At 33.3% G+C, this 22,133-nt stretch overlaps 1 protein-coding gene across 3 annotated transcripts in view; it reads right to left on the bottom strand.

The window, feature by feature from the left end:
- Positions 1 to 21,837, bottom strand: part of STXBP5L (syntaxin binding protein 5L) — a 386,525-nt gene extending 364,688 nt beyond the window's left edge. For all 3 annotated transcript variants that reach the window (XM_060099916.1, XM_060099917.1, XM_060099918.1), the window contains exon 1: positions 21,649 to 21,837. In XM_060099916.1, coding sequence (XP_059955899.1) covers positions 21,649 to 21,837 — 189 coding nt within the window. The remainder of the gene's footprint in view (positions 1 to 21,648) is intronic.
- Between the last annotated feature and the right edge of the window lie 296 nt (positions 21,838 to 22,133).

Here is a 22,133-nt window from a genome sequence, read left to right as displayed (position 1 = left end):
ACTGTTATAAGGAACTTGTATTACCCATGAAGTGACAGAACGTTATTTAAAAGAGGACTTGGATTAGTTGTAAATGTATACTGCAAACTCAAGGACAATCACTAAAGAAGCATAAAAAGAAGTATAATTGATCAGTTAAGGAGAGAAAATTGAATCATATAAAATGCTCAGTTAAAACCAGGAAAGGTAGGAAAAAAGTCTAAGACAAAAAAAAAATGACCAAAGAACAAGAGCAACAAATAGAAAATGGTAATGAGTATAATATATGTTAATCCAACTACATTAATAATGATTTTAAATATCAATAGACTAAATACCAATTAAGAGACAGAGACTGTCAAAGTGGATAAAAAAAAATAAGAGCTCAACTATACTTTTTCCACAAGAAACCTACTTTATTTGTAAAGACACAGATCAATTAAAAATAAATGAATGGAGAAAGGTACCAAGTGATATCCCAGTTCTCCTGCATTACTCTTCCCTCCAAGCCTTCATCTTGAATCTTAATCTCTAACTACATATGATCACACTAAAGCAAGCAAATACAATCTTTAGACAAATTAACTGCTTTCTGTGACTATGCCCTATGCACTTCCTTGCCTGCATCTCCACCAGACTCAGTAAGTTAAGTTTTTGAGTATGATTCATTCAACAGCCTGGCCATCCTGTTCCCAAATACAATTCTATCCTCAAAATACATAATTGCTAAGGATATTGTTTTACCTCACATAATTTTCTTGTATCAAATAATCTATGTTTGCCAGTATAGGAGTGACTAGAAAGAAAGGGTTCGAAAAATAGAAGTGAGACTGTTTCAGCATTGTAAAATGTTTGCAGTGATGTAGGACAGATAATAATTTCTCTCTGGAACTTAGTTAAAATAACTAGTTTAGCTGATGTCACAGAGTTCAGAAGAAAAATCAGAGTATTATAGACAGCTTACTTCACTCATACACAACAGAGCTTCCCAAAGGATTTTCAAAAATTAGTTTTATTTCTATAAATAGTTTATTTTTGAAAATCAGTTTTATTTCCACAGTAAATGGAATTTTGCATATCCACCCAGCTATACAAAAATGCTAAATTAATTTGCTGGGTTGAACTCTCAGAAAAGCAAGAGTTACTTCAAATCTTCTTTTTACCTGCTGGAATTTAAAAATGGCTGCATCTCAATAGATGCGGAAAAAGCTTTTGATAAAATTCAACATCCATTTATGATAAAAACTCTCCAGAAATTGGGCATGGAAGGAACATACCTCAACATAATAAAAGCCACATATGACAAACATACAGCTAATATCATATTCAACAGTGAAAGCTGAAAGCATTTCCTCTAAGATCAGAACCAAGGCAAGGATGCCCATTCTTACCATTTTTATTCAACATAGTTTTGGAAGTGCTAGCCACAGCAATCTAAGAAGAAAAAGAAATAAAAGGAACCCAAGTTGGAAAAGAAGTAAAACTGCCACTGCTTGCAGATGACATGATACTCCATGTAGAAAATCCCAAAGATGCTACCAGAAAACTACTAGAGCTCATCAGTGAACTTGGTAAAGTTGCAGGATATAAAATTAATACACAGAAATGTGTTGCATCTATATACACTAACAATGAAAAATCAGAAAGAGAAATTAAGGAAATAATCCTAGTAACCATCACATCAAAAAGAATAAAATACCTAGGAATACATCTACCTAAGGAGGCAAAAGACCTGTACTCGGAAAACTATAAGACACTGATGAAAGAAACTGAAAATGACACAAACAGATGGAAAGAAATACTGTGTTCTCAGATTGGAAGAATCAATATTGTTAAAGTGACTATACTACCCAAGGCAATCTAAAGATTCAATGCAATCCCTATCAAATTATCAATGGCATTTTTCACAGAAATAGAACAAAAAAAATTTAATTTGTATGGAAACACAAAGACCCCGAATAGCCAAAGCAATCTTGAGAAAGAAAAATGGAGCTGGAGGAATCAGGCTCCCTAGCTTCAGACTACATTACAAAGCTACAGTCATCAAAACAGTATGGTACTGGCACAAAAACAGAAATATAGATCAATGGAACAGGATAGAAAGCCCAGAAATAAACCCATGCACCTATGGTCAATTAATCTGTGACAAAGGAAGCAAGAATATACAATGGACAAAAGATAGTCTCTTCAATGGACAAAAAATAGTCTCTCCAATAAGTGGTGCTGGGAAAACTGAACAGCTACATGTAAAAGAATGAAATTAGAACATTCTCCAACACCATACACCAAAATAAACTCAAAATGGATTAAAGACCTAAATGTAAGACCAGATACTATAAAAGTCCTAAAAGAAAACAAAGGCAGAACACTCTTTTACATAAATCACAGGAATATCTTTTTGGATCTGTCTCCTAGAGTAATGAAAATAAAAACAAAAATAAACAAATGGGACCTAATTAAACTCAAAAGCTTTGCACAGCAAAGGAAACCATACACAAGACGAAAAGACAACCCTCAGAATGGGAGAAAATGTTTGCAAATGAGTTTTAATCTCCAAAATATACAAACAGCCCATACAACTCAATAACAAAAAAACAAACAACCCAATCAAAAAATGGGCAGAAGACCTACATAGACATTTCTCCAAGGAAGACATACAGATGGTCAAAAGGCACATGAAAAAATGTTCAACATCGCTAATTATTAAAGAAATGCAAATCAAAACTACAATACGGTACCACCTCACTCTGGTCAGAATGGCCATCAACAAAAAGTCTACAAATAATAAATGCTGAAGAGGGTGTGGAAAAAAAAGGAACCCTCCTACGCTGTTGGTGGGAATATAAATTGGTACAGCCACCATGGAGAACAGTATGGAAGTTCCTTAAATACTAAAAAGAGGACTTCCCTGGTGGCACAGTGGTTAAGAAACACCTGCCAATGCAGGGGACACGGGTTCAATCCCTGGTCCGGGAAGATCCCAAATGCCACAGATCAACTAAGCCCATGCGCCACAACTACTGAGCCTGTGCCCTAGAGCCTGAAAGCCACAACTACTGGAGCCCGCATGCCTAGAGCCTGCGCTCTGCAACTAGAGAAGCTACCTCAACGAAGAGTAGCCCCCGCTCACAACTAAAGAAAGCCCATGCACAGCAATGAAGACCCAACGCAGCCAAAAATAAATTAATTAATTAATTTTTTTAAAAAAACCTAAAAAGAGAGTTACCTGGTTGCCTGCCAGGGAGCATTTTACAGAGGGAGTAAAATCTGCATTATTTTCTCAAAATGGAGAGGAAAAGAAAATATGAATAAATGGAGAAATAGTGCAAATGAAAAGAAAACAAGGAATTATACTTATTTAGGATAGTTGTTTTCAAGTACACTATTTCAACTGTATAATTATACTAAACAATAGCTGTTGTCCAACAATTATATAACAAATTCAAATCAACCAACATGGATTGTTGGTTGTCAGTAAGAAAAATTTCTCTTGTCTAAGTATTGAACCAGGCCTGCTTAGCAACATATTGTAGGAACTTTAGCTACAAATGCTACTTTAAAAGTAATAAATTGCTAAAAGAGAAAAAAAGCAGCCTCTAACAGCTGTCAGCTGGAGCTTGCCTGGCACTAACAGCTAGGCAGGCCATGGTGTTCTCCTGTTGAACATGAACAATTTCACAGAACACAGATATCAAACAAGGCCACTCTATGAAGCAAGATAAAAACAAAACCACTGCAGAACCATGTCTAGGTCAGATAAATATAAGAACATTGCGCAAACCACACTAATGATTAAACGTTCCCCTCATCTAGCTAACATAAGCAACTGCTGCTCTGTAGCAATTATAGTTTTATGCCATTTCTCTTGCTTCCTGGATAAAAATTCTTAGGACACCAAATGACAGAAATGCCCCCAACTTTCTAACAACACTCAATTTATGTTTCTTTGAACTTTGCTAAAATCACCTAACCCAAGCCTGTATCCTATAACAAGCCCTTCCTAACATCCTCTTACCAGGATGTCTCATGGTTCCCTATGGTATGCAATCTCCTTTGCTGTAATAAACCCAGATTTGTTTGACCATATTTATACAGTCTTTGGTTGATGGGCACAGACACTGCATTTCCTTTCAAATATTCCAAAACCCAGCCTACACATTATTTTGATCAGTCTTTTGCCTGAAAATTGTCAGTATGGTATTGGTATAAGAACAGGCAGAAAGATATAAAAACATTTTAATACCAGAAACAAATCCTAATACATATCAAATGTTAATATATGACAAAGGAGTATCACAAACAGTAGAAAAAGGAAGAATCAGTTATCAAGTGGTATGTTAAAACTGACTGTCTATTTGTAGGAAAAATCATTTTAAAGTCACACTATGCAACCAAACTCTGTTTGGATAAACATGTTAAAATATATAATATCAAAGCACCAGAAAAAAAATAGAAATAGGTATTTAACCAAAACTCTGAATTTTAGAGGCACTTCCTTGCTTAGGAGATTAAAAAAAAAAAAAGGGACCAATAGATTTAACCATACAAAAAAAAATCAATAAATACATGTAAATATATATATATATATGTATATATATAAATGAAAATCATGAACTAGGGAATATTTTCACAAAAATGACAACGGATTAATATGCTTAATATATAAAAATGTTATACAAACTAATATAAAATTACTAAGAACAAATAGATAAGCGGGTAAAGGATATGAAAAAATAATTCATGAAAGAAGAAACTCAACTGGTTAATAAATATATGGAAAAATAATCAAGGTCACTAATAATCAAAAACTACAAATTAAAATAAATTCTATTTTTCATCTACTGAATTAGAAAAAATATTTTAAAATATCTAAAGCTGGTGACTACTATTTAACTGGCAGTTATATATTACTAAAGTGAGTTTAAATTGGTGAATCCTTTTGGAAAGTAATTCAGCAAGATATATAACCCAACTCATATATATATATATATATATATATATATATATATATATGTCTATATAACCCAACTATTTTACCTCTAGGAATCTAGTCTGAGGAAATAATAATAAATATGCAGAAGGTTTAATGCTCACAGACATTCATAACAGCATTATTAAAAGAATGGAAAACTGAAACCACCTGAATTTCCAATAATAAAGGAAGAGGGCATCCACTAGATGGACTGTTCTAAAGCCATTAAACTATGCAAAGAAAAAAATCTTAACAACATGAAAAAAAATTAATGTTTAATAATAAGCAAAAAAAATCCTAGGATGTAGAATTCTATATAGGATCCACAACACAAACCAAAATACAACTGAGAGACTGAACATACAATATAATATATAATGCTGGACCAGGTATGACAACAGAGCACTGGCCCACAAACTCTGCAGCAGCAAGTAAGCTCAGAAAACCAAACCACAATCCCTGCAGCAATCATTCCAGGAAGTCAAACCACAACCTCTGCAGCTATCAGCCCAGAACATTAAGATTTGGTCAATGACTGCTGGGCTCCCTAATTTTTGCAGACCCCTCCTCCACAACACTTCAAACTCAGTACTAATAAGAAAGCCAAATATGATTCCCAAACCAATCATATAGGATGCCCTACTTATAGTTAGTCTGCCTCCAGCTTCTCATGCCAACAACCTCCAATAAGAGCAGACCTTACTCAGCCATAAAAAAGAGTGAAATAATGCCATTTGCAGCAACACGGATGGATCTAGAGATTATCATACTAAGTGAAGTAGCTCAAACAGAGAAAGACAAATATCATATGATATCACTTATATATGGAATCTAAAAAAATGATTCAAATGAACATATTTACAAATCAGAAATAGACTCACAGACGTAGAAAGCAAACTTATGCTTACCAAAGGGGAAGGGGGGGAGGGATAAATTAGGAGTTTGGGATCAACAGATACATACTACTATGTATAAAATAAACAAGTATAGCATAAGGAACTATACCCAGTACCTTGTAATAACCTATAATGGAAAAGAATCTGAAAAAAGAACATATATATACATATACATATATATAACTGAATCACTTTGTTGTATACCTGAAACTAACACAACATGGTAAATCAACTGTACTTCAATTTTTTTTAAAAAAAGGAGCATACCTGAAGCTTACCCTTTTTTTCAGTATAAAGCTTTCCCCACTCCCTTGCTGGTCTTTGAGTCTTTGCCAAAAGCAAGTAATGGTCACTGACTCCCTTGCTATAGCGAGCTTTGAAAAAACAGCATCTGTTCTCATATGGGTGGTCATTTATTTCCACATAACAAAAAACTAAACAAAAAATTCTGATATAAAATGTACCTCAAAAAAATCACTAATCATTATCTGTATCTGAGTATTCAAAGTACAAATTTGAATAATTTAGGAGTGTTTTTCTCTCTACCTGTTGTATTTTCTGTTATGAGCGTGTTTATATTTGTAATAGAAATATAATTTTTCAATAAAAATATCTGATGGACTATTACTCAGCAATAAAAAAGAGAAAAATTGCTGATAGATTCAACAACACAGACATATATCAAAAACATTATGTTGCATGAAAGAAGACATACACACACACATAGACACAGACACACAATACATACTGTGTGATTCTATTTATATGAAGTCCAAAAACAGGCAAAACTAAGCTATGGTGATAAAAGTTAAGAATTCATTGCCTCTGGAAAGTGGTGGAAGTAGAAACTGACTGGAAAGGGGCAGGAAGAAACTTTTTAAAAATTTAAGATATGCTACATCATATTTTGACTGATGGTTACATAGTGTTTATAACTGAAAACTCATTGAATTGAGCACTTAAAATCTGTTACTTTTATGATGTGTAAATTATACCTCAAATTATTGCTTCCCTGCTCTTTCCTATGTTGCTTTCAGCTGTCAGCTCTCGAGTGTTCTGCTCCTAGTATCCAATCCTCTCGATATTTATCTTTTACTCCAAGCTTCTTAAACCTATAGCTCTCCTCAGAATAAAATACATGGGCATGTGAAAAATGTTTAAATTAAATAAGATTTTTTATCATAAATGTATAATCCTGTTTTGTATGAAGACAGAAATTAGGTTAGTTATCAAACAGCATGATTTGAAGATAATTCTTTGAGGATTACACTGAGCATACCAAGTTTAAACACCTTTCAATCCTTTAAAGAGAATACTGATAAATAAAAGAGAATCTGTGACTTAAACAGCTATTTTGGTATATTAATAGTCCCAATAAAACTATTAGACTTGTTAGGAGAATGAAAATTGTGGCAAAAGAAATATGTTTTAAACATTTTCCAGGTTCTTTCATTTTAGAATAAAAGAGCTTTTAGCCAAGAGAATAGAAAGAGAAAGACAATAAATAAGTTAAAAATGATGCAAAAATAGCAGAAGTACAAATAAAGAGGAGGCAAGAAGCAAAGAATTTAAGCCATTTTTTAAAATTTCATTAAAAAAAATGAAAGAGGAAGTTTCATAAAAGTTGCCAAAAAAATGAAGTACACATGATGCAAACCATTAATCCCATAAAAATATAAATGGTTCATATAGTGGGTGCTGGCCTTGCAAACTCATTCCCAAAAAATGATGGCCTAGTTAAAAAGTGCCTAATATAGAGTTATACATAATATAGGTCTTTAATAAATAAGTACATAATAAGTAACATACATAATAAGTAAATGAATTCACCTAATGCGTAAGCTAATACTAATACCTGTGTCAGAACAAAAGAGTACTGAATATTGATCAGTTTGAAATGTAGAGAAATATTGAATCACTATGTTGTGTAACAGGAACTAACATAGTGTTGTAGGTCAGTTATACTTCAAAAACAAACAAACCAACAAACTCATAGAAAAAGAGATCAGATTTGTGGCTACCAGAGGTGGGGTGGGGGGTGGACGTTGGATGAAGGCAGTCAAAGGTACAAACTTCTGGTTATAAAATAAATAAGTACCAGGGATGTAATGTACAAAATGATAAATAAAATTAACACTGCTAATTATATGTGAAAGTTGTAAAGAGTAAATCCTAAAAGTTGTCATCACAAGAAAAAATTTTTTATTTCTTTAATTTTGAACCTATATGAGATGATGGATATTCACTAAACTTATTGTGCTAATTAATGATAGATGTAAATCGCATCATTATGTTGTACACTTTAAACTTATACAGTGCTGTATGTCAATTATATCTCATTAAAACCAGAATTTTAAAAAAAGAGTATTGAATATTACCTCAAATAGAAACGGAATTTTGGTTAAGATAGAACTGGAAAAAGCAAAGCAAGATCCTATAATAAACTACCAGGAGGCTTTTGAATTATATAAGTAACCAATAAAAATAGTGTACAAATTATTTATAAATGGATTTCTCAATAAATCAAAGTGCGTTCCCCATCAGTATTCTGCTCCTCCTCTTAATGCACTCTAATTCAGTTCTTCAAGTATATTTAGTCTATTAATCTGATATCCTATAATGTAGAGGAAATCTACGTTAATAGACTTGACCAATCCACTTTCAGCTTCTTGCTATATAATTCTAAGTAGCGTGAGTCCTTGCAAATGTTTTCTTTCTTCACCTGTCTTTTAAATATTCACTTAAAAAAAGAGACGTGCAACGGGATCACATCCTATCCCTCCAGTAAGTTATTTCATAGATAAAAATTAATACTGTTGAGTGCAACCTAAAAAATCGACTCCACTCTTATTCACTTTGATATATCCTATGTCTTTTATATTTTCCTCTTTTCTAATATTCTCAGGGAAATATACCCCACAGTAGCAACAAAAAGTAAGAATAGCTCAGGCTGACTTAAAATATTATTTTCCAATTCCTTAAAAGATGTGACCATCTCTAGAAAATAACTTTTAAGTCTACTTTTCATCTTGTGGTACACTGCACAGCCCACCCACTTCCTCACATATAGTCGTCCAGTTCAGAAATGAATCAGAGAGCTTTGTTCTCAACAACACACACAAAAGCACAGGATAGCTGATCTCAAAAGAAACCAACAGACTCTGTAACAGCACACAAATTTAACTAAAGATAAGTTCAAGTCAGATGAAAATGAAATGTGGACCTTGTTTGGATCCCAATCCAAACAATTCAATTATAAAATGATACTATGGAACAATTTAGGAAATTTAAACATTAACTGCATATTAGATTATATAAAGAAATTTTGTTAATGTTTTTAGATGTGACAATGGTTGGGGTTCATAGCTTTTAAAGGAGAGATGTAGTCCTTATCTGATCTCTGAAGTTTTTACAGATAAAATGGTATGATGTCTGGGGTTTGCATTAAAATAATGAAATGGGAGACGAAGATTTACAAAGTTGACAATCGTTGAAGCTGAGAATTTATTATACTATTGTCTCTGTTATTATTTTGTTTTCCATAAAGTAATTGAAAAACAAGACAGGTGAAAGTAATGAGCATCTTTGTGAAAGGCAGAATACTGGCTCCCCAAAGAACCTGTGAATATGTTAGGTTATATTGCAAAGGGGAGTTAAGGGTTGCAGATGGAATGAAGACTGCTAATCAGTGGACCTTGAGATGGGGAGATTAATCTGGATTATCCTGTTGGGCCCAATGTAATCACGAGTGTCTTTAAACGTGGAAGGGGAAAGCAGGAGAGTTAAAGTGATGCAATGTGAGAAAGATTCAACTGGCCACTGTTGGCTTTGACAACAGAAGGGGGCCACCAGTCAAGGAATTGTGAGCAGCCTATAAAAGCTGGAAAAGGAAAGAAAACACTCTCTCCTAGACCCTCCAGAAAGGAATGCAGTCCTACCAATGCCTGGATTTTAGCCCAGTGATGCCCATTTCAAACTTCTTACCTCCTGAACTATAAGATAATAAATTTGTGTTGTTTTAAGCCACTCAGTTTTTGGTAATTTGTTGCAGCAGAAATAGAAACTAATACAATCTTCTAGTAGAACCACGTATTTTTATATGGAGATAAAGCACAGAGTTTACTGAGAATTCAAATGAAATATGTATTCTCCTCAAGTAAAGAAAAATTTCCAAATCAGATACCCTTACTTTTTTTTTTTTTCATTTAAAATAATCTTTTACTGCCAGGATATTTCTTTTTCTTGTGTCTTATTTTGTTTGCTTTTGTTTTCTTTTTTAATAACTATAAATTCAATTAGGGAAGCTTGCCTTTGTCTTGAAAAACAAAATAACAAAGCTTTTATATCATGCTAACCTGGGCTTGTCTTAAGAGAGAGAGGGAATTATCTTGCAAGAGTAAAATTTATACCATGAATGATGCAGGTCTAAGTCTGGGGGTACTAAAAGGAGAAAACAGAGCATTGTTGACAAAAGTATAATCTGCTGGTGGCATTTGTGGAAAAGAAGCCCTTGCAAATTTCTAAACAACAGTAAACTGTTAGGAAGATACCCTTACTATTTTAAAGGGCAAATCATACCTCTATTTCCCACCCTACTCTTCGTTTTCTGGTAGCCTCAATTTCTCTTCTGTGGACAGACTGCATTACCCACCTACAATATACCAAAATGCTATCAGAATCTACCATCTCTGCTACTTTCCCAACACTTTTCTCTTATTTAAAATCAATTTACACACTTACTCTTAAAAGTACTAATCCTATCAATTCTACTCTCTATTATAGTGTGACCTTAATTCTGTCCATAATTTTACCATAAATATTTTTACCCTAATCAACTTCCTCTTGGTCTAATTCAGCTGTCTCTTGGTAGTTCTGGTTTGTTTGCTTGTTTTGTTTTCACCATCCTTGATCTCTTTACAATGCTGAGATACTCTTGAATTTGTCTCAATAATCTTTCTTAAGAAAGCTTCAGATTATCTGCTTCTACTTTTGAGTTTTCCTCATATCATTCTGCTCAGTTCTCCTATGTCTCCTTTGCTAGCTTTACATTTTCCATCTACTTAAATGTTGACAAACTAAGCATTTCCCCCAGACTCAACCTAACTTCTCAATTTACTGTACTACTTATTTTCAAACTTTTTTTGGTTTGCAGACTTATAGACAGGTTTTTAGTCAATTTATAATGAACAAATTAGACTGAACATTAAGCCATCCAATAAATTTTCATGATCGTCTAATTTTATTGTGTTCATTTAGGTAAAGTACTAGATTTCTAATGTGACTGAAATCTATAGATGATTAACAGAGGAGAAAAACTGAAGAAACATAACAGTTTTCTCTAGCTACCCTACCTTTTAAATCCAGGTATTAAACCTACATCTAAAACCACCATTATTTGTTGCCTTTATGCTATTTTCAATTCAAGAGATACTTACTGTATATATATAATCCGATTATAAGACACAACTAAAATTAATACATTAAATATTATATATTTTAATTAAAATTCATTATATTGATAATGTATCATCATTACATAATATATTCAAAGTCATTCTCTACACCATCAACAACAATTGGTAATTTGGGGCCTCCAATAGAACTAAAATCATACTCTTCTTTCTAGTATCTAGAAAGTACCGTAAGTGATTTCTCTGATAAATCAACCAAAACACATTATTTCACTCATTAGAGTCAGTTAGCTGAGAATGGTTTATGTCCTAATCATTTTTAACTCTGTATAATAAATATCTTTTGAATAATAAACATCAAAATATCTTGTATTCCTTCAGTGACTATGAATGCTCCATTTAACCAAGCCTCTCTACATGTATCACAGTAGGCCTATTATGCACTTTTTGGAAGTCTTATATTCTATTGTTTACAACTACCTTCTATAAATCCTTTAAATACAATTTCTATTTTTTTCTTTCTAAAACTTAATCACTGATTTTCTACCAGTCCTTATAAATAACCTTTAGCTTTACTTAGATAAGTAGAAATGATTCCCCAATATGCTTAATATATATTTTTAAATAAAAACACTTGTGTTTAACACACATCAAAAGATTAGCCTTCAAATATTAAAAAGAAGAAAAGTTATCTTCTTTTTTAAATTAAAAAAGAAAAGAACTCTTGCTCTAACTAAGATCTTTTATAAAGATTATTATTTTGACAATTAAGTAGGAACAAAAACTCAATCTTCTCTGAAGAAAAACTCAATTTAAAAGCTTAAAACAGGACTTCTATTGTACTTGAAACCTTTAATGGATACAGTCAAAGTTATTGCTATTAAACTAATATGTAAATGGTTCATGGAACCATAATGTAGGAAATCAATATAATCATTCTATCATTACAAGTAAACTATGAAACTTAACTATGATTTTTCACAGGCACATCTTCAAGTCAAGTCGGAAGGGGTCTACAGAAATGCACTAAACTTCAAGAGATAGTAATCTACTCTAATCATTACTGATAATCCTACAGATAACCAAAGTCAGAAATTACGTAAGATTTTAAATTAGTTCTATATTGAGACATACACAAAGCACGACACCGTTTGTTTTTAAGAACATAAGAACTGTCATACTAAATGAGACCAACAGCCCAACTTGCTGACAATATACTAGCACCAAAGGACCTTTTGTGAGAAAACATAATTGTTCTCTATGGTAACCTAAAAAATTTGTAATCATACTTCCCACAAATCTATACTCCCTTACTCAAGCCTGTCCCTGCACGCTTATGCTCTCAGGATAGGCAAAGTAGAGAGCCTAGAGTACTGAATAACTTGGCTTTGGATTTTCTAGCTCTTAAAAAATTTTTATTTTAATTCTTTTTGGTTCTTAAATTTGTTAACACCTCAGTCCTAACAAGAGAGCTTAATTCTTCTGGTTTGCCTCCATTACTATTCTTAAAGATGTCTATTCACTACTGTACATTCTAGTGACGGGAGCATGAAGTCTTTGTCAGATGCTTTATCCATAATAAGTTATCCTGCAGTGTCAACTGTACTATGTTTTATTCAACCCATTTATAAGTATAGAATGAGACAAGTCCACACATCTCAGGGAATCTTGTACAGTTCTTTTAATGAATGAAAACTGAAGAAATGTGGAACTATGATCATGGTCTTGTGCCAATCTCAGGTACAGAATCTCCCAAGTAAAATGATATGATATTGGAAGAATATGGGACAATGAAAAACCTGAAGAAGGGATATCTAGGCAATTAATCTCCTTTCAGCTTTCCAGGGTCCTGGAAAGCCCAACTCTCCATAGTCCACGACTATGTTTCTGAGCTTACACCAGTTTATCTGGGAAGATCTGATATTATGTTTGGTATGAATATCATGATTACAAATCCATTTCCACGTAAGAAGTTACACTAGTTATCTACATGTTGTCTCTGACACCATGACCATTTATAAATTCAACTTATAAATTGATGAATAGTGAGTTGGCTAATTTAAGAGTTTATTCAAACTTCAGGTATTATGCCATCTGGTTCTAGTGATATATTTATTTTGTCTATTTTGTTAATTAGGTCTAGAACATCCTGGGTGTTTGTCACTGTCAGTCTAATATTTCTGAATTGTTCCCCTAAAAAGATCATTTGGAAACAAAAATAAAAATTGAAATAAATTTAACTGAATCTTTCTACAATCTTCTTTTCCATATCTTTCTAAAAAATATATACCATGTTCCTAAAGTGGTGTCACTCTTTTGCTCAATGGTTTCCTTGTGTTTATGTAATATAAAATGTATTTAATAAAAGCCTTTTCCAAAAAATTGTTCAAAATATATCTAGTTTGCTCTTAATACATCACTCTATCAGATTCCTTGCTCTCATTCATTCATTCAACAAATATTTGACTGCCTTCTATGTGGCAGGCTCTGCTCTAGGAATTAGAGATAGTTGTGAACCAAATAAAGCCCTGTCCTCATGGAGTTACATCATAATAGGAGAAGCAAAAAACCAAGCAAATAAATATATAATTTAATAACAGGTAGTTATAAGTGTTATCAAGAAAAAATATCAGGATAAGGGTAGAGAGTAAAGGGGATGAGCAGTGGTCAATGAAGATCTCTCGGAGAAGTTAAGAGTTGAACTAAGAACTGAATGATGTAAAGGGAACAAGTAATATAATTATTTGGGGGGGGGAATGTTCCATGTAAAGGAAACAGCAAATGCAAAAAGCCCTGAGGCAGGAATCATGTCTGAGAAACAGTAAGAAAGCAAGTGTAGCTGGTGCAGAATAAGTAACAGAAAACAGTTGAAAATCATGTCTTGTCAGGGGCCAGATCATTTAGAGCTTTGTAAGACATAACAGGACTTTTGATTTTATTTTTAAGAGAAATGAAAAGCCATTGAATAATTCTGAGCAGGAATGACATGATATGATTTAAATTTTAAAAGGATTCTTCTACCTATTATGAGACTGTGGTGAGGACTGAGTGAAAGCAGGGGAAACCCAAAAAGGCCATAAAATAGTAGCCCAGGCAAGACATGTGGTGGAAGAGACATGGTCAGATTTGAGATGTATTTGAGATGTATTTTTAAGGGAGAGGCAACAGAATAGTCTTTATCTTCTCAAAGTCTCTATGTTTCCTAAGGAATTAATCATGTTGCCTTTTCTAATAAGTAAGAAAAATGAAGCAGAAAAAGTACTGGATTTGAGAATCAAAAAAAGACATATATCATTAAACTTATCTATGTCTCTTACCAACTTGGGTAAGAATACCACTGAAATTCTCTGGTCTCAAATATCTTCTCAGTAAAAGGAAAATATTAACACTATCCTTGGTTTCTTTATAGGACTGTTACGAAGGTCAAATGGGATATTTTACAGATGAAGCTTTCTAATTTTAACTTAAGCAAATTACTAGATTAACAAAAACTCTCCATTCTCTTTGTAAAACATAGACTGATACTAATGGTTCATTAAATGCTTGAAACTAGTAAACTTGTAGCTAGAATACTCACACTTTCCTGCTCCCAGACTAACTAGGTGTGGGCCAGGTAGCTATAGGTATGAACACAAAATAAATCTAGAAAGAAAAAAAATATATATATATATATACACACACACACACATATGTATGTTCATCTATACTTTGTATATAGGTCTGTATATATATATATATATATTCATCTAGATTATACACCCATGTATATAATCTGTCAGCTGATATATGTGTATATATAGATATATACATAGAGAGAGAGAGAGAATTTATTTGCTTGTTGAAATATATATCTCATCTGACACTGAAGTTTCCTCCTTATTCTACTTTAAACAAACAAAAACTGAAACTTGCACATAATGAATTTGGGATGGTTTATGGATGAGAAGTTCACATAGAACTCTAATCAGAGAACCAGTGTGCAACAAAATAATCTTGGTCATTTATCAAGTGATCTGTAAATTGATGCATATTTAAATGTTTTCATTTAAAATAAAATGTTTAAGACATATATCATTATTAATGACTTTATGCTTTAATCTCTTCAATTAATCAACCAACCATGTATATGCTACTTCATTCATAAAGTATATCAAGTGCCTGCTATACTGGTTCTCAATATTGACTGTGCATCAGAATCTCCTGTGGGGTCTTTTTTAAAAATGCAAGTGCCTAGGCCCCATTCCTAGAAACTCTGATTTTCTAAGACTGGGGTGGAGCTAGAAATCTTTCTTTTAGACAGAGTTAAGAACCAGTGGCCTAATAGGTAGTGAGCACCCTAACAATAATAAGAAAATAAAATATAATTGTCTCCCAGAGTTCATAGTATAATAGTAGTGACAAAAAAATCTTTTTTAACCACAATAAGTTGCTAAATTCACACTATAGCAGACGCTATAAGCAAACAGAGAAGAGGGTGGAAAAAAAACCTAACTCTGCCTGGGGTGGGTAGATGAGGAAGGCAGTGGTCAGAGCTGGTTTCATATAGATGGTGTTTCAACTACAAAGTAATGAAAAGTAACTGGAATTCTCTAATTATATTAAAGCTGGAAGAGGTATTCTAATCCGTAGCAATAAGCTAAGAAAAGGCATTGAGATATGAGAAAATATGGTGCTTTCAGGGAATACAATATATTTAGGGTATCAAGGAAATGAGGATGGAAAGTAAACATGAGCCCCTTCTGAAAGGAACTATATAAAGATCAATTAAACAGTTTGAAGTTCAGTGTATAGAGCAGTGGTTTCAAATTGTGTCATGGAATTCAACTTTGGAAAAGGCAGTTCATTACTGCACAAACATCTGAACAACATGGGCATTCAAATACATACATACTGAACTTAAAACAGATTGCAGTAAACCGATGCCATTAACCTGTTTTTTGCTGACCTTGAACAAAAATGTCTTCTACCATTTCTCTTTTTGAACATCATATAGATGTGTCACTGATTATAAAGGTTGTAATTTTACTTTTTTAAGGTTAGCAAATGTCCTACGACCTGTCTATGGATAATACCATACAACAAAACCAAATATAAAAAAAAGGTTTTTTGGGGCTTCCCAGGTGGCGCAGTGGTTGAGAGTCCGCCTGCCGATGCAGGGGACACGGGTTCGTGCCCCGGTCCGGGAAGATCCCACATGCCGCGGAGCGGCTGGGCCCGTGAGCCATGGCCGCTGAGCCTGCGCATCCGGAGCCTGTGCTCCACAACGGGAGAGGCCACAACAGTGAGGGGCCCACGTACCGCAAAAAAAAAAAAAAAAAAAAAAAAGGTTTTTTTATTTATTGGCTGAATAATTTATTATAATTTATTTTTTTAATGTACACCAATAAAGTACCATATTTATTTGTTTTAATAGGTGTTATTTTGCTGGAATTTTACATAAGACTTTTGTTTCTAGATCACCACTGCTCTAGGGAAACCAAAATAGAATTTTTAGCAGGAAAAATGACATAATTACATTATAATTCAGAAATAACCATTATTATAACAAAATGAATTGGAATAGGGTAAAACAAGAGGTGACAAAATCAGTTAGGAAGTGATTTCAAGAGACCAGGCAAAACAAACACATGAAAGAATACTCAACATCATTAATTAGAGAAATGCAAATAAAAACTACAATGAGGTATCACCTCACACTGGTCAGAATGGCCATGATCAAAAAATCTACAAACAATAAATGCTGGAGAGAGTGTGGAGAAAAGGGAACCTTCTTGCACTGTTGGTGGGAATGTAAATTGATACAGCCACTATGGAGAACAGTATGGAGGTTCCTTAAAAAACTAAAAATAGAACCACCATATGACCCAGCAATCCCACTACTGGGCATATACCCTGAGAAAACCATAATTCAAAAAGAGTTATGTACCACAATGTTCATTGCAACTCTATTTACAATAGCCAGGACATGGAAGCAACCTAAGTGTCCATCAACAGATGAATGGATAAAAAAGATGTGGCACATATAGAAAATGGAATATTATTCAGCCATAAAAAGAAACGAAATTGAGTTATTTGTAGTGAGGTGGATGGACCTAGAGTCTGTCATACAGAGTGAAGTAAGTCAGAAAGAGAAAAACAAATTCTGTATGCTAACACATATATATGGAATCTAAAAAAAAAAAAAAAAAAAAAAAAGGTCATGAAGAACCTAGGGGCAGGATGGAAATAAAGACGCAGACCTACTAGAGAATGGACTTGAGGACACAGGGAGGGGGAAGGGTAAGCTGGGACAAACTGAGAGAGTGGCATGGACATATTATATACACTACCAAATGTAAAAGAGATAGCTAGTGGGAAGCAGCCGCATAGCACAGGGAGATCAGCTCTGTGCTTTGTGACCACCTAGAGGGATGGGATAGGGAGGGTGGGAGAGAGGGAGACACAAGAAAGAAGAGATATGGGGATATATGTATATGTACAGCTGATTCACTTTGTTATACAGCAGAAACTAACACACCATTAAGCAATTATACTCCAATAAAGATGTTAAAAAAAAAATGGGCACAGGTTTGTGGTGCCCCAAAACAATTACAATAGTAAGATCACGGATCACAGATCACAACAAATATAATTATAATGAAAAAGTTTGAATTATTGTGAGAATTACCTAAACGTGACACAGAGACATGGAATGAGCAAATGCTGTTGGAAAATTTGTTCCAATAGAATTACTTGACGCAGGGTTGCCACACGTTCAATTTGTAAAAAGCACAGTATCTGCAAAGCGCAATTAAGCAAAGCACAATAAAATGAGGTATGCCTATATACATTATGCTTTATACATTGCAGTATTCAAGGCTCAAATTGTCCCAAATTTGGCCAATGTGAACTCCTTGAAGTTGACCCCTGTATCCACACAATCCCAGTGATATTGAAAGCATTCCTGCTTTCTGGCATAGCAAGAGGTATCAAGCTCTTCTGGTACATTTCCTGCCCCAGACCTAGAATCAGCCATTCTTTTCAAGGATCCCTTCTTCCTTTTGTTGGGAAATGGCTTTCAGAGACTATGATCAGCACTGGGGATGCTAACTTCTACCAGACTGTCATTATTTCTATGCCCTCTCAGTAAATAAAGCTAGGAAATATGTGAATTTCAGAAAGAAAACTAAATCATGCATTCATATGGATATTTCCAATTTAAGTGAAAAATTAAATCATCAATTATTATATTTGTATCCCTTTGCTTTCACACTGAAAATCTTGGTTTTAATGACATTAACATGATTGCATATTTGCTTACACATATACATAACATATACACATATAATGTATATTATGCTTAAAATAGTTTCAAAGCTACAATACTAGTATTACTACTAACAACAGAACTATCAATTGTGGGACTTCCCTGGTGGTCCAGTGGTTAGGACTCCAAGCTTTCACTTGCATGCTTTCACTTGCACAAGGTGTGTGGTCAAAAAAAAAAAGAACTATGAACTGCAACTGAATATTTCATTGTGGTTCTTTTTGCTCTTTAGGATATACCTCACCATGGAGGTCCATTAAAAGTTTGAGTTTTAATGTCATTTGAAATAATTGGTTTTTTCTGTGTGGTTTATACTATCAATTTTATATACTCCTAGGTTCATTTGTATCCATTTGTTTCAGATTTGTAGGAGTTTTTTTCCTTTTTGATCCAAATTTTTTAATTATATGAAATGTTCACATAGTTCCAAAATCAAAACTATAAAACAAGGTGCAGTCAGAGAAGCTTTTTAAACACTTTTTGTCCCTCCTTTTCACAATAAAGGTGTTTTTTAAGGTTATGAAATTGGACTGAATTGTTAAAGAGAACCTGATACCAGAGAGAGATTCAACAGAGTACACTGTTAGTAACAGTTACGGGGGGAAATTACATGTTAATGAAATAAGCCTTATTCAAATCAGTAAACATGTTATAGATCCAAAATAAATTTTACACACACACACACAAAAACGAAGAGGCCAGGCAAGAAAATATGGTGGAATGAACAAGTACTGGAGATGGTGAGAAGGGAATAAATTGTAAAAATACTAAGGCAATAGGATAGAATTTAACAACCAATCAAATAATAGAGAGAAAGATAGTTTTCAAAAGAGCAGATTCCTGATTTTTACTTTAATTTTGGCCATACTGAAAAGGTAGAAGTACTCAGAAGGTACCAACTGCTTAGTACTCAGAACAGAATGTTCTTTGCATATCTCATCAGTGAGTCCAAATTAATTCCCCATTCTAGTAACAGTTTCAATTTTGGAGTTTCCTTAGTGTATCTTTACATATTTTATTACAGTCCAGGTGACCTAAAGTCATACAACCACTTTTTTAAATTAACTATATTCCTATCTAAAGATGTCACAGAACTTTCCCCACTTAGTAAGATGTCAATACTATTAGTGTTCAGCTCACATAGCTTTCTATCCTTATAATTTCTTTGAATATTGTTACCTAATATTTTATAACCCACTGGTTATAGTCATTCCACCAAGAACAAGGTGATTTTAAAACTTTAACAATCATATAAATATGCGTTTCATTGCCTTTTCCAACTTATACATTGCCTTCACCTAATTGTCTTGTTTGATCTTCCCAACTACCCTCTTAGGTAAGAAGAGCAGAAATATTTATTACCATACTACAGATGAGAAAATCAAGTCACAAGGCAGATAAATGGCTTTCCAAAGAATATGTGGCTGGCAAGTGGCAGAGCTTTAAATAAAATATAAATTTTCTGATTCCTAGGCCAGTGCTCTTCCTACCATCCCATATGTTTTTGAAGTAATACATATTTAACTTCTGCCACTTTGCATGACTGTCTTGCCTAAATAAATAGGAAGGTGATTATCTATCCCATTTTCCTCTCTTGCATTCACCCATTTCCCCTGAAATGTTTTACTTAAAACCTTCTCTACCAGTTTATACCATCAACAGTCCAATGCCATTCTGTTTCAGAAATTTATCTTTTCTATATCAAGTTTACCTCTACTAAAACTATCCTGCATTACTATCATATTCACGAACTGAGAGACTCTGGAAATTTTTTAAGATTCTTGGAATGGTAATAGTAATACATCAAAGATTAGAGAATCAGGGCCTAAGTCCCCTGCCTAGCAGTTCAAATTTGGCCTTTAGGACCCTTTCACATATTTGCCTCATGACCACTATTAAGCTCCTCCCTAATCTAACAAAATATCTATTATTTCAAAGTCAGGACAAAATTGTATACAACTTTGTATACAAAATTGTATTGTATACAAATTTCACAGGGTAGATTAGAATTAAATCTGTTTGTCTAACCTAATTCTAAATAAACTTGCTTTTATGTAATCTAATTTAAAATATTTTAGTAATTATAGATTTGTTTTTTTAATGACCCTACTGGGAACAGAGATTAAGGGAATAATTGAAACTTATCCCATTATACATAATCTGTTTACTACAAAAATAATTTTAATAATTTCAAAAAAATTTGTGTTGAATTACTGAAAAATTTAATACTTAATTTCAAAAATTTACTATTTCTTCTCATGTATTCAAACACATTTATAAAACTATATTCATCTGCATCATATGAATGACTTGGTAACTTTCTTACTGCACCAGACAGGTCAAAAGCACATTCTTAGACTACGCCCCAAAAAAGGACAATAAAAATTATAAATCACTTGATGTCAGAAAATAAAACAATTATCTCTATATATTAACACAATGCTTGTTTTGTAAATTCTCATCTCTCCCCATCAGAAACTCTTTCTTTTGCTTATTTATTAGAAGTTCAATATTAAAGTATAATTACCAAAAACGCTTCCTCACTAAACCAGAACACAGGCTATTTTTGAGTTCTTACAAGTATTAAGCCCATAGCATTTGTTTGTTTGTTTATTAAGAATTTAAGAATCTGGGTGTGTTTTTATTCAGAATTTTAAACACTGCCATTAGATATTTTAAAATGGACATATTCATCTAGCTCTTATCTACTTAATTCTAGCAACATCTTAATAGCTTTAATCATTTTATACTGAACAGTGAAATAAAATTAGTTTCTCTGAATGACAGCATGGGATTAACTATTTATACATAAATATTAAATTTAAAAAGTAGTCCATTAATGGGCCTTAATATTATCTTGCAGAGTCTACTTTTTATGTTTGCTTATTTCCCTCTTAAACTATCATTGCTTTTTAAGTTGATGCCTGGAATATCTTAATTCAAACTGACCTACCCACAAAATTCTCTGCACCAGACTCTCTGATACTGGCATCTCAACAATTTCCAGTCCCTAGAGTGTTTTAATTCTTTCCTCACAGTAGTAAAATAAAGAAATAATAAGCTTTAAGCCAATTCAAAACTTACCTTACAAATCTGGAAATAGTCTGAAGTCAAGGTTTCCTGAATCTCCTCTCTGAGAACCCCTGCAGTCCCTCCTGGATGCATGGAACCACTTCCAGCCCCGCCACCACTGTTACTGCCACTGCTGCTACTACTGCCAGGGGAGGAGGCAGTTAAGCCATCCAAAACTTTTCGGAAATTAAACTTCTTCATTTTAAAAGCTGTTGAGAAATTCAAAGGAAAGGGTGACTTAACACATGGAATTAGACGTGGGTAAAAGTGTTTAGATTTTCATCAGTCATGGCAGTAGTCAGTCCGCATTTTACGAGCACTGGCTTTAAATGAGTAAAAAAAAGGGAAAAAAAATCAACCTTTGGTTAAATTTTAATTCCAAAAAGCATATCCTTCAAAAAGAAAAAGAAAACACAACTCCAAAAGCACCAGTATTCCCTCCTCAGACACCAAATTTTCAAGGGCTTTATCCCCAGCTGTAGCTACGCTTTATCATC

Source organism: Mesoplodon densirostris, chromosome 5 (genome assembly GCF_025265405.1).
Source record: "Mesoplodon densirostris isolate mMesDen1 chromosome 5, mMesDen1 primary haplotype, whole genome shotgun sequence".
NCBI classification, from domain to species: domain Eukaryota; kingdom Metazoa; phylum Chordata; class Mammalia; order Artiodactyla; family Ziphiidae; genus Mesoplodon; species Mesoplodon densirostris.
The sequence above is the reverse complement of the archived record's forward strand: the minus strand, read 5'-3'. Positions and strand labels throughout refer to the sequence as shown.